We start from the raw sequence: 13,788 nt of genomic DNA, 5'->3' as shown, positions 1-13,788 counted from the left end.
AATACCCAGCACTGATTGCATCATACACACCCAGAACTGACACAGATCACTCACTGGACTTGAACAGCTGGAACTGAGCCAAGTCATTTCTCCTCCGTCCCTTGCATCTGTTCCCCACTGACCAGCTCCAGAGTGTCTCCATATTTCACGGGGAAGTAGAATAACATACTGGTGGTGAGGGAAGCATCCCTAGCCAGGTGCCTTGGTTTTGAAGCCTACCTCTGTCATTTGCTGTATGACCTTGAGCACTCACTCAACCTCTCAGTTTCCTACCTGGAAAATGGGAGTGATAACGTTTCCTGCCTTGTGGAAATGATGTGAGATTAAATGACATAATGCCTTCAGGTGCCTGGAACAGTGACTGGCACACAGAAGACCCTCGATAGTCATTAGCTACTCTTTCTGTTGTTCTTGTTACTACAGTCTTCAGCTTTTGTGTGATGGGACTCTGCTGGCCTTCCTCATCCTTCTCTCTCCAACAGCTCCTAGCAGTTTGTTTTGCTAAATTTTTCAGAAGTCTTCCTTTTCCTGAAAATACAACATTCTGTAGACCTAGCTAAATCATCTCTCTTCTTTTCAGTATCTGTATAGACATAAACCATGTAGCCTTGTGTATGCAGTGTGTGCATAAAATCTTTAAAAAAAGATTTCTGCAACGTCCTGCTGGATTACAAGCCTATTAATAACCAGGACTAGTCTCTCCATGGAGTCCTTGAAGATGTCCAGAAACAATGACATATGTTCACTTCTTTTCCATCTCAAATCCTCTCCCCTCCTCCCCTCCCCAGCCATCATCTGGCTAATTCCTATTTATCCTTAAAAGCTCAGCGTGGCTTCAGCTTTTCCCTTTCTGAACCCTTGAGCTGAGCTCGGGGAAGGGGGGCCCTAGTGCACACTCGGGTCGCTGGGCTGACCTCATCCCACCTGATGTCCATCCGTAGGACATCTGTTGTGTGTGTGTTTCCCCCACTAGACAGCAAGTATCTTCAGAGCAGGAATCGTGTTACATCATCTTTGTCTCCCCAGCACTAGGCACAATTCCTGGCACGTGGTAATAATAATAATAACAATAGCTAATGTTTTCAGCACTTACAGTGTACCAGGCAACATATTAACTCCCTTATATGAATTTAATCCTCACAGCAGCCATTTATTACTACCCCTGTCTCACAGACGGGAAGCACGACTCAGAGACTTAAGTTAATTGCTCCACGTTACAGAGCTGGTGAGTGGTGGCGCCAGGTGACGTGGCAGGCAGTCTGGACCCCGTGCTCTTAACTCCAACGATGTATTACACTCAGTGCCTCTGATGAACCAGGTTCCTCTTTCTCTCCCCGTCAGAGCGTCACGACGCCTTGTACGTGGTGGGAGCTCTGGACGAGACACTGGAGCTGCGAGGCCTGCGGTACCACCCCATCGACATCGAGACCTCCGTGTCTCGGATCCACAGGAGCATGGCCGAATGGTAAATCCCCTGCACAGCATAGGTCCCCCCTCAGCTGCGGTACCAGTTGCTCTGTAGTCAGCCGTCTGTACTAGACCACCTACGGCTGTGGAACTCCAGGGGAGCCAGAAAATAAACGGACTGATCCTCGTCTGGCAGTGTGCCGTCTGCTGAGGCAGACGAGGCCGCGGAGACACGGAGACAGGCTCCGTGGACTCGCTGTGGGGCTGGGTCCTTTTTGATGGTAGGCGCTTACCGTTGGAAGGGACCTAACTGATCATCCGCCTCTAGGAAGTCGGTAGAGGGCGGTGGGAAGAACCATGACTTTCAGGTCAAAAGACCCAGCTGGAAGGCCCAGCGCTCCCACGGAGGCTGCTTTCCTCATCTGAAAAGGCCTCCTCTGCTCCTTCCTGATTATCAGGATGATCAAGTGAGAATGTACTTTGTAAACTATCAAATGGTAAGCAGATGAAAAGGACTGTTATTATTATCTGGTCCAGTTTCCCTCTTAGTGCGGGAATTCCCCCTACATATCCCTGACAAAGGATCATCCAACCTCACGTTGACTAAAAATTTCTTACAATTAAAACTCTGTAGTTTTTACCTATTTGCTTTCATCATGGATTCTTAACAGTACAGAATCCATCCGGTTTCTTTTTGTACATGTTTAAGTCAGTGTGTCCTTCTCAGGTTTGTTTTTTTTTTTTTTCATGCAAGGTAGCCACAGTTCTTTTAATGGTTTGTTCATGCTTTCCAGATGCTTCTTTGTCTTGCTTTTGTCAGAGTCTCTCCTCTGAACAGACCTGAACAATGCCCATGAGGTGTAAGAACAACGCAGAGAAGTTGGGCGCCATGGTTACCCCCTAATTGTAACCATTTGACTTTTGATGCTACCAAATATTGTGTACATTTTTCTGAACGACTGAGTCTGTTTTTTAAAGCAGTTCAACACTGCAAAACACAAGTCAGGTCATACCTTCTAACCCAGCAACCCCACTGAATGTAAGGCAACTTTCTACCTTATAGCACAATAGGAGAGAGCGTGTATGGGGCACTGAGTTCAGATGAGGCCAGGCCAACTCCCTTCCTGTTTGGTGTTATAATATAGATAATAATCTTAGTCAAAGCTCTTATGTTGCAAATATCAAGAATTCTCTTCAAAACAACTTAAGCAAAAGAGAGTTCATGGACAGAATACCTGGTTATCTCAGAGGTTCCTAGAAGTCTCTGACCAGCTCTGGATCTCAAGAAAGGTAGAAACAAGGAACGGGAAGGCCATCAGGAACCACCGTCTTCTCGCTTTCTAGAGCCATGTGGGCATCCACTTCATTCTTTCTCTCCTCCCTGAAGAGCCATTCTCTGTACTTCTCTGCACACCTGCTACCCCAGAACGTTCCAGTCCACATGTCCTCAGTTCAGGTGACCAGCTAACAACTTTCATTCCCACTTCCAAACTCCCAAGAGATTTTAAATGGCTCAGCTAATCAGCTGTGATCATAGGGGCAAGGTCATGTATTAAAGACATAGCCGAGAGCCTTCTGGTTGGATCCAAGCGAGAAGGCAGTTCTCAGGGAAAATGGGGTGAAGTCTTGGGCAGACACTGTAAAAGATGACATGTTAACTGAATGTCATTGAAATTTCAGTGCCGTGTTCACGTGGACCAACTTGCTCGTGGTGGTTGTGGAACTGTGTGGCTCTGAACAGGAGGCCCTAGATCTGGTTCCTTTAGTGACAAATGTGGTCCTGGAGGAGCATTACCTCATCGTGGGCGTCGTAGTTGTGGTGGACCCAGGCGTTATCCCCATCAACTCCAGAGGAGAGAAGCAGAGGATGCACCTCCGTGACAGCTTCCTCGCTGACCAGCTGGACCCCATCTATGTGGCATATAACATGTAACCAGCCTTGTGGGGATTGCAGGGGCCATCCTGCAAAACCACAGGACCAAAGACCCGTGACTAGGAGGAAGCTTTCCTGTGGTGTGAAATAAGCTGAGATGGCTACATTATATCCTTCATCTCATCCTGTGGGATTCTGCAATCACGTGGCACACAGGAAAGGGGAATTCTGTTGTAGCAAATGAAAAAAACGTTAACAGTCTATTAGTCATGAGCTTTGACGTAGTGTGAGCAGCACGTTACTAAAGCAATTACATCCATGTTGCATTTTTTTCATCTGTTGTATATAGTTGTATTTTTATCTAATGCTGTTTTAGAATTTTGTAAGGGAGTTTAATGAATTCACATGAAGGGGGTAGTCTGAGTTACACAGTTCCCCGCTCTGTACTGTATTTTGCCATTTTACCATAGTTAAGACATTCTGCGGGTTTTGTTAACACGGAACTACTTGGCTTACTTTCAGTTGACCCATAAGCAAATCAGATAACCCACTGAATATGAGAATTACTTTATATATATAAAATTCTTGATGGTAAAACATTTTGACCAGTGTTTTAAACATGTAAATAAGAATACACATAATTCAGCTAAAAATTGAAGAATTGGCTTGTATAGTTGTAACAACTAAAGTAGAAACATTTCTGCTTTGAGAGAATCTCAGTATTCTCTGGATGCAGTGTAATTGAATAGGTGACTAAAAAGTGCAAACTGTTTGCAGGTTTTGCTGCACATTGTACCGTGTCTCTGTTGGCTGGTGTATTTTATAAAATGAAGCTGCCTATGTTTGTTTTTTAAGCTTGCATTCCCAGAATCAGCTTAAGCTTTTAAGAATTCAGCCTGTTTCTACAAACTGAATAATCTCAGTTGAAAAATCAAAATGTTAGGAAAAGCTAAGATTCATTAGATCCCACCCAATTCTAAGGAACCGGAAAAACTCACTCTGGCCCCCAGTGTTGAAACCGTCTTTCACATTTAGAATGACTGCATAAGAATTTAGAATTTCCTCTTTTCCAGGCCCATTGTACACTGTGTCGGCAGTTATACATCTAGCTTTTCTTTTCTGAGAACTGAAGAGCATCCTCTGTTCTTCCAGTTCACGAGGGCGGGGATTTTAAGAACAAGAACAATAGGCTGGGAAGGCAGTGGGATCGATAGTCACGCGAAGGCATAAGGCCTCGTAACCGCATGTCTCAGAACTGACCGATTTGGGTTGCCAAAATAGCCAGGCTTATGCTGAAATAGGGGAAGTCTGATGTATGCAAGAAACGCTTTTGAAATAACTGGTGCCCAGGCCAAGCGGACAGAGCCTGGGACTGAGTTTGGCCTCTGGCTCGGTTTCCTTTCTTTGGTCTGATACTTCACATATTTGAATATAGTTGAATTTTATTATTTTTTTCTTACAGAAATATTTTTTAAAATTAAAAAAAAAAACTCAAAGTGAACAGAGTTAACTTGTTAAATCAGAATGGTTCTCTTTGACCCACTCTGGTCTATTGTGTAAATATTTATTTAGACTATTTTAATAATACATATTATTTACCCCACTGTAACATCATGTAAACTAAATATGTTTTTAAACAATTTTTTAGACTTGTAATTACCCTGAAAATAAGGTTTATAATGCAAAGACCAGACCCTTCGCCACGGCAGCACTCCTGGGGGGCTGCTCTTACACAGTCTCATGACTCAAAGCCACTTTATTGACTCCCTTTTACATAATCCTCTTTTCCTCCCAACTCATTCTCCACAGAGGGAAGACCTCAAGACATTTTCCAGTTCCAGATCTCTTTTTCAACATTTTGGATGACGTTAACTTACACATGATGGGAGAGGTTCTAGGATGTACAGGAAAAAAGCACTTGCATTGGGGTAAGAAATCCAATGACTAGCAGAGGAAACAGCCTGCTTATTTGGAAAGTAATTTTCTTAAGACAGTTTTTAATGATTCACTAATCAAAGCAAGGGATCCTGAGGATCTTCTGTCTCCGTAATCCACAAGTTCTAAGAAAAAGGTGCAAGGCAGAGTCTATCCTATGGGTTGCTTTCATTAATTCTTATTACACAAGTTAGGGTGTCTGCTAGAAATACACTGTGAGCCACATCTGTCATTTTAAAATTTCTAGTAACCACATTTTAAAAAGTAAAAAGAACAGGTGAAATTGATTTTAATATATTATTTAGCACAACATATCAAAAATACTCATTTCAACATGGGATCAATATAAAAAATTAATGAGATATTTTACTTTCTTTTTTTCATATTATGTCTTTGTAATCCAGTGTGTATTAAGCACATCTCAATTCGGACTAGCCATATTTAAAGTTTTCAGTAGCCACACATGGCTGTTGGCTACCATATTGGACAGTGCAGATTATACTCATTCCTTCAAATAAAGTATTCCGTTAATCTCATGGTATGGCCAACTCCCAGTTATTTAGTGATTATCTAGTTTTGTAGTTCCTGAGGCCTCTGATTTATTGGGGTTTTTTTGCTTTCTGCCTTGTGGCTGCTTTATTTATCTTTTGCCTGTCCCCCAAAGCCAGAATAAGCTGGTGGAGGAAAGAAAACTAAGATGCTAAGATGTGTCTTTGGGGAACTTCACCAGTAACTCTGGTAAAGTATCCTCTGGAAGGGGAAGAGAGTCAGTCATTAGTTTAGAGGTGTTTGTGGGATCATCTACAGATCTAATGCCTAGTCTGTTGCAGACTTGGTAAGAAACTTCCTCTTGGTGACACAATGCTCTTAGTCTTTCCACATTACGTAGAACCTTTGTGGTAGAACTGACTCTTAAGAGAGGCCCCAAAGGCCATTATTAATAGAAACAGCCTTGCCAAAACTTGGAAACACATTGTGTCTGGGTTTTTATGCCTGTGGGGAGTGCGGGGCGGGGAGGGGGTGCGGGGGGGGGGACGGACTAAAGAATAGCAAGCCCTCATTTCAGATAAGAGAAACCTATTCATCTGAAAGTTTTTGAACCTCTTTCTGCCTCTCAGCAGAAGTAATGAGGTAGATCAGGAAGGGGCTGCCTCAGAACAAATGCCATCTCCTGCATCAGTGAGACCTTGGGAATGACCAGCATGCTAATGGGCATCAGTGAATCCACACTCTTGATTTCCTTCCTGCCTCATAAAGGGCCCCTGCTTCCCCAGCACCAGGTCCTCCTGAAGTTGTGCTGCCTCAGGCTGTTTAGGGACCATTGCCTGTCTATTGGTCATAGGAGTGTCTCCTTAACTTTAGTCCCTGGGCAATGCTTGCTTAATGCTTTTGTTGAATCAACAAAGGGCCCGAGGCCTTAGGCTTTTTTGTTAAGGTCTGTGCCCCAGGCATGGTGCTCAATATCTTGGCCAAATAAATTACTTTCCTTGAATATCCAGGAATCTTTAGACTAAAGCAATGAGGAGTTATCACCTCACCCTCAAACTCCAACATGATCTATGCCTTAGAATTGTTTTTGTTGTCTGCTTTCGTGTAAAAACAAGAGTATTTGGAGCAAGCTGCAGTACTCCAAATACACAATAGGCCTTTTCTTTATCATTCATTCAACATTTCTGGTTTAGGTATATGTAGATGGGCCATGTTATTTGTCCAGAGGAAGAGAGTGTAAAGATATAAGAATAATTTTTTAGTCCTAAATGCTGTTTTGTTTATTTTTTGTCAAGATATTTACCAGTGTCAAATTCAAACTATAGTACTGTGTAATTATGTATAAAGGTTTTTTTTATTTATTTGAAATTAGACTAGATATACATTTTTAAATTTAACATCTGGCTGGACAGTGTTCTATTAACTCATTGAATGTGTTTCCTTTGTCTTGTGTTAATAAATATTGATGCCTGGTTATGTTTAATGCTTCACACATTGGGAGAATTGATAAATTGCAATTAATAAATTTTAAATTTAACTTCAGATGGTAAGACCCAAGGATACCTGGAGAGATCTAAGGAAAATGAACACAGAGATCCGAAGTTATAGCAAATCAGTTCTATAAAAGGAGGCCAGATTGAGGAACAGTAGAGAGTCATTTTGAAAACTAATAAGCCTTTTGTCCAGACCAATTATAACTTAGTTTTCCTCCTACCCCTGTAGCATTTGGCAGTTTTAAACTATTGATCATACATGTTATTATTATTATTATTATTTTTTTTTTTTTTGTATTTATTTATATATTTATTTTTGGCTGCGTTGGGTCTTCGTTGCTACACGTGGGCTTTCTCTAGTTGCGGCGAGCGGGAGCTACTGTCGTTGCGGTGCGCGGGCTTCTCATTGCAGTAGCTTCTCTTGTTGCGGAGCACGGGCTCTAGGCACGCAGGCTTCAGTAGTTGTGGCACTCGGGCTCGTAGTTGTGGCCCGTGGGCTCTAGAGCACAGGCTCAGTAGTTGCGGCGCACAAGCTTAGCTGCTCCACGGCATATTATTATTTTTTAAAATCTGTAATTGGACTGGGTTTCAGCTTTTCTAAGGTAGTACCTCATTTGCTCTCCCATTTCCTGGTTTCAAGAAACTTGATGGGAGTTTTTGTCAAATTGAGCATATTCTCAGACACTGAAACTGGTCCTTGAATTACAGTCCAAGCTATTCAGGCAGCTGAGAATTTTTTTTAACTTAATACACATTTATTGAGTGCCTACCCACTAGGCACAAGTCACTCTGATAACAACTGAAGCTAGAGAGAGAGAAACTCAAGTCACTGCCCTCAAGAAGATACAGGAAAACAATACACTACATTAAGGGTTAACGAGTAGAGGTGGACTGTGGGAGCAGGTCGGATAGGCATCCAATCCAATGATGAGGGAGGATAATGAGGAATTCGGGCTGGAGGAGGTAACATCTGAACTGAGTTTTGAAGGATGAGCTAGCCAAATAAAGGCAGCAACTGGGGAGGCAGAGTTGCATATTCTGGAAACTGCAATTTATTATTAGGATGTAAGGTTTAAAGGGAGAAAAGTAAAAGATAACTATCTGTGGAGGTCTGAGCCAAGGACAGATCACTAAGGGCCTTAATGTGTCAAGCTAAGAATTTTGGACTTTTATCCAGAAGGCCAAAGAGAGCCAATGAGGTGTTTATAGCAAGGAAATAACATGCTCAGATTTGCAACATAGAAGATTATTCTGGTAGTCATGTAGAAAATGGATTGGTGGGCTTCCCTGGTGGCGCAGTGGTTGAGAATCTGCCTGCTAATGCAGGGGACACGGGTTCGAGCCCTGGTCTGGGAAGATCCCACATGCCACGGAGCAGCTGGGCCCGTGTGCCACAACTGCTGAGCCTGCGCGTCTGGAGCCTGTGCCCCGCAACGGGAGGGGCCGCGATAGTGAAAGGCCCGCGCACCGCGATGAAGAGCGGTCCCCGCACCGCGATGAAGAGTGGCCCCCGCTTGCCGCAACTAGAGAAAGCCCTCGCACGAACTGAAGACCCAACACAGCCAAAAATAAATAAAGTAGCTATTAAAAAAAAAAAAAGCCAACTTGTTAAAAAAAAAAAAAAATGGATTGGTGCAGGTAGGGAAAGAAAGGTAAAAACCTGGGACAGCGAGATCAGTTGAGAGGCCTTTGCAGAAACTGCAGCGATAGAGCAAAGCACTTTAACCAACGCAGTGACAGGATGGAGACCAGAGACACTGCATGTAAACTTGGGAGAGAGTAAGATGTCAATCGCTGAACATTCAGGATAAGGAAGGAGGAATCCAAAATAACTTGTAGATTTCTGACTTCAGGAGTTAGGTAGCAGTGGAGTCATTTACCAAGATAGGGAAAAAAGAGGAGGAATAGATTTGGGAAAGAAGATGCTGTGTTCCATTTTGGTCACGTTCGTTTGAGGTGCTGTGGAGGTCCAACAGGCTGCTAAATATTTAGGTCTCTGCCTCAGGAGAGCTCTGGCCCAGAAATACACATTTCGGAGACATTCTTTTAAAAGTGGTAGTTGAAGCCATGGAACGGATGATAGTGCCAAGAAAGATCATGTAGAGTGAGAAAAGGCCCAATGATGGAGCCGTAGGGAACACAAGCATTCAAAGCCTGAGGGAGGAAGAAGAATCCACAAAAGGGAGAAGGAGTGACTGGAGAGATAGCGTCAAAACCAAGAAGGAGCTTGGGCAAAGAAATTGAAGGACGAGTTTTGAAGAGGAGGGAGTGCCCAGCAGTGCCGAAGGCTACAATGAAGCTGAGAAAACAGGGACTGGCTAGCGTCTGTGGTATCTGGCAACCAGGCGGTCACTGGTAACCTTGGTCAGAGCAGAAGCAGTGGCAGTTATGGGGGCAGGAGGCAGAAGACTGGTTCTGGAGAGGTGTGATGGGAAGTGTGACTGAACAGAGGCTACTCTTTCTAGAAGCTGTATCTACACATAGAAAGGAAAGAGATGGGATAGTAGTTAAATGAGGGATGTAGAATTGATGGAGACTTTTTTTAAGATGGAAGAAATAAAATATTCCTGAGTAGAGGGAAAGTTTCCAAATAAAGCAATGAGGGATAATGGACAAAACGAGGTCACTGAGAAAGCAGGAGGGGTGGGGATCCAGAGAACAGGTGGAACGATTAGCCTTTGAGGGGAGGAAGCATATTTTTTCAAATAAAACTGGGAAGAGGCAAGATCCTGATAGTAGGAAGTTAGTAGAGGCCTACTGATGACCTCCTTCACTTCTCTGAACCTCCATTCTCAGTCTACAGAGATGAATATTCATTTCTGAGATAATCTCTAAAATAAATATGATAGAGCTGACAGAAAATAACATGGAATCTGCAAATAATAGGAATTCCTAAGAAGCAGATGTAAGAGGGAAATTTACATGAAACTCATAGAAACAAAGACTAAAAATAAAATAGTTGTATTCAACTAAAAAAAGAAAAAAAGGGCCCTCTACAAAAGTAGAAGGAGGGAAATAATGAAAAGAAAGGCAGAAATTAATAAATACAAAATAAAGGAAATGTAAAAGGTTCAACAAAACCAGAAGCTGATTTCTTAAAAATAACCTAATCTCTAGTAAAACTTGTGTATGCACATGCACACACACACACAAAAAAAACTAGTAGGAAACACAAAGGAGAATATAACTACAGCTACAGTATTTTTTTAATCTTGAGGGATTATTATAATATTGCAGTAAATTTGAATTTTAAATGAAACATAATTTTCTAGAAACTATGTGATTTGAAAATTTCACTCAAGAAATAGAAAAATCTGATTTTTACCAAACCCACAAGGAACAGGTAATCCTTTTTTCATATATAAAATAAAAAGCCACCCAATTCATCGTACAAAGTTAGTATAACCTTGATACCAAAATCAGACTAAGGCAGTGTTTTAAAATTCTAAATAATCTCACTTGTGAAAAGATGCAAAATTATAAAATCTAGCTGTTTCAGTTATCTGCTGCTATGTAGTACACTGCCCCAACTTGGTGGCATAAAACAAAGTCATGCATATATACATTCTGTGCATCATGAATTAGGGCACAGTGGGAACATCTTATATCTGTCCCAAAATGTCTGGCCTCAGCTATGAGAACTCATATGTCTGGGGGGGATGATTTGAAAAGCTTGGGGCCAGGATCATCTAGACTTCTTTGCTCACATATCTGAAGCCCAGGCTGGGATAACTGGAAGACTGGACTCAACTGGGACTGTTGACTGAAGCACTTCAATGTAGCCTTTCCTCATAGCTTGGGCTTCTTACAGCATGGCAATTGGGTTCTGAAAAGGAGCATCACAAGAGGATCATGTTAAGCTGTAAACGTCTTATCCACTCTTGGAAGGAATACATGTTCCTTCTGTTGCATTCTACTGCTCAGCCCAGATTCAAGAGAGATGACTCTACATCTTGATGAGAGAGAAGCAAAGTCACATTGCAAAGGAGCATGTGGTTTGGCAGATACCTTTGTGTATATGTCTGGAGATATTATATTGGAAAATTCAAACTTCCACACTAGCAAACCAAACCCAGTAGTGTATAAGAAATAATACATGAAAATCAAAGAGGGTCAAATCAAGGATGCTTCAATATTAGAGAAATCTGTTTAATAATACTTCTTATCAACAGCTTAAAAGAGAAAGCCATATGATTATCTCATCTCAATAGATTCAGGGGGAAAAAAAGATAAACTTCAACATTGACTAATGGAAAAAATTCAAAAAGCAAGGAATAGAAGAAGACTTTAAAATTTTTTTATTGAAATATAGTGGATTTACAATGTGTTAGTTTCAGGTGTACAGCAAAGTGATTAAGTTACATATATATGTATATATTCTTTTTTAGATTCTTTTCCATTATAGGTTATTATAAGATATTGAGTATAGTTCCCTGTGCTATACAGCTATACAGTAGGTCCTTGTTGGTTATCTATTTTTTTATATATAGTAGTGTGTATATTTTAATCCTAAACTCCTAATTTATTCCTACCCGCCCCTTCCCCTTTGGTAACCATAAGTTTGTTTTCTATGTCTGTGAGTCTATTTTTGTTTTGTAAATAAGTTCATTTGTATTATGTTTTTAGATTCCACATACAAGCAATATTATATGACATTTTTCTTTCTCTCTCTGGCTTACTTCACTCAGTATGATAATCTCTAGGTCCATCCATGTTGCTGCAAATGGAATTTTTTCAATTTTTTTATGGCTGAGTAATATTCCATTATACATATGTATATATATATGCCATATCTTCTTTATCCATTCATCTGTCGATGGAGACTTAGGTTGCTTCCATGTCTTGGCTATTGTAAATAGTGCTGCTATGGCGCATGTATCTTCTCAAATTATAGTTTTCTCTGGATATATATGCCCAGGAGTGGGATCACTGGATCATATGGTAACTATATTTTTAGTTTTTTAAGGAACCTCCATAGTGTTCTCCATAGTGGTTGTACCAATTTACATTCCCACCAACTGTGTAGGAAGGTTCCTCTCCAGCATTTATTATTTGTAGACTTCTTGATAATGGCCATTATGGCCAGTGTGAGGTGGTACCTCTTTGGAGTTTTGATTTGCATTTCTCTAATAATTAGAAAGATGAAAATCTTATTTGCCTATTGACCATCTGTATGTCTTTTGAGAAATGTCTATTTAGATATTCTGCCCAATTTTTAATTTGGTTGTGTTTTTTTTTTTATATTGAGCTGTTTGTGTATTTTGGAAATTAATCCCTTGTGGGTCACATCATTTGCAAATATTTTCTCCCATCCTGAGGGTTGTCTTTTCATCTTGTTTATGGTTTCCTTTGCTGTGCAAAAGCTTTTAAGTTTAATTAGGTCCCATTTGTTTATTTTTGTTTTTATATCCATTACTCTAGGAGACAGATCCAAAAAAATATTTCTGTGATTTACGTCAAAGAGTGTTGTGCCTACGTTTTCCTCTAGGACTTTTATAGTATCCATTCTTACGTTTAGGTCTTTAATCCATTTTGAGTTTACTTTTGTATATGGTGTTAGAAAACGTTCTAATTTCATTCTTTTACATGTAGCTGTCCAGTTTTCCCAGCACCACTTATTGAAGAGACTGTCTTTTCTCCATTGTATATTCTTGCCTCCTTTGTTGTAGATTAATTGACCATAGGTGCTTAGGTCTATTTTCTGGGCTTTCTATCCTGTTCCATTGATCTATATGTCTGCTTTTGTGCCAGTACCATACTGTTTTGATTACTGTAGCTTTGTAGTATAGTCTGAAGTCAGGGAGCCTGATTCCTCTAGCTTCATTTTTCTTTCTCAAGATTGCTTTGGCTATTTGGGGTCTTTTGTGTTTCCATACAAATTTTTTTAATTTTTGGGAATTCCCTGGTAGTCGAGTGGTTAGGACTCAGAGCTTTCACTGAAGTGGGCCTGGGTTCAGTCCCTGGTCAGGGAACTAAGATCCAGCAAGCTGCGTGGCGTGGCCAAAAAAAATTTTTTGTAATTAAAAAAAAATAATAAAAATTTTTTTGTTTTAGTTCTGTGGAAAATGCCTTTGAAATTTGATAGGGATTGCACTGAATCTATAGATTGCCTTGGTAGTATGGTCATTTTAATAGTATTGATTCTTCCAATCCAAGAACATGGTATATCTTTCCGTCTGTTTGTGTTGTCGTCAATTTCTTTAAGCAGCGTCTTCTAGTTTTCAGAGTACAGGACTTTCGCCTCCTTAGGTAGGTTTATTCTTCGGTGTTTTATTCTTTTTTGATGTGATGGTAAGTAGGATTGTTTCCTGTTTGCAGATGACATGATACTATACACAGAAAATCCTAAAGACTCTACCAGAAAACTACTAGACCTCATCAATGAATTCGGTAAAGTTTCAGGATACAAAATTAATATACAGAAATCTATTGCATTTCTATAAACTAACAATGGAATAGCAGAAAGAAAAATTAAGACTTCTTTGATAGATAGATCATCTATTACAAAACTACAGTAAAAAATACTTAATGGTGATACTTTAGAAGCACTACCATGAAAGTCAAGATTATGATGAGGATGCTTACTGTCTA

The 13,788-nt window shown here is 40.6% G+C and overlaps 1 protein-coding gene across 4 annotated transcripts in view; it reads left to right on the top strand.

The window, feature by feature from the left end:
* Positions 1–6,218, top strand: part of DIP2B (disco interacting protein 2 homolog B) — a 246,157-nt gene extending 239,939 nt beyond the window's left edge. For all 4 annotated transcript variants that reach the window (XM_057556293.1, XM_007179351.2, XM_057556292.1 and 1 more), the window contains 2 exons: positions 1,342–1,465; positions 3,088–6,218. In XM_057556293.1, the coding sequence (XP_057412276.1) occupies positions 1,342–1,465; positions 3,088–3,340 (377 nt within the window). In that variant the 3' untranslated portion in view covers positions 3,341–6,218. The remainder of the gene's footprint in view (positions 1–1,341; positions 1,466–3,087) is intronic.
* Positions 6,219–13,788: the final 7,570 nt, after the last annotated feature.

Source organism: Balaenoptera acutorostrata, chromosome 11 (assembly GCF_949987535.1).
Source record: "Balaenoptera acutorostrata chromosome 11, mBalAcu1.1, whole genome shotgun sequence".
In the NCBI taxonomy this organism is placed as follows: domain Eukaryota; kingdom Metazoa; phylum Chordata; class Mammalia; order Artiodactyla; family Balaenopteridae; genus Balaenoptera; species Balaenoptera acutorostrata.
Note: the sequence above shows the minus strand (reverse complement) of the source record. Positions and strands in the feature narration are given on the sequence as shown.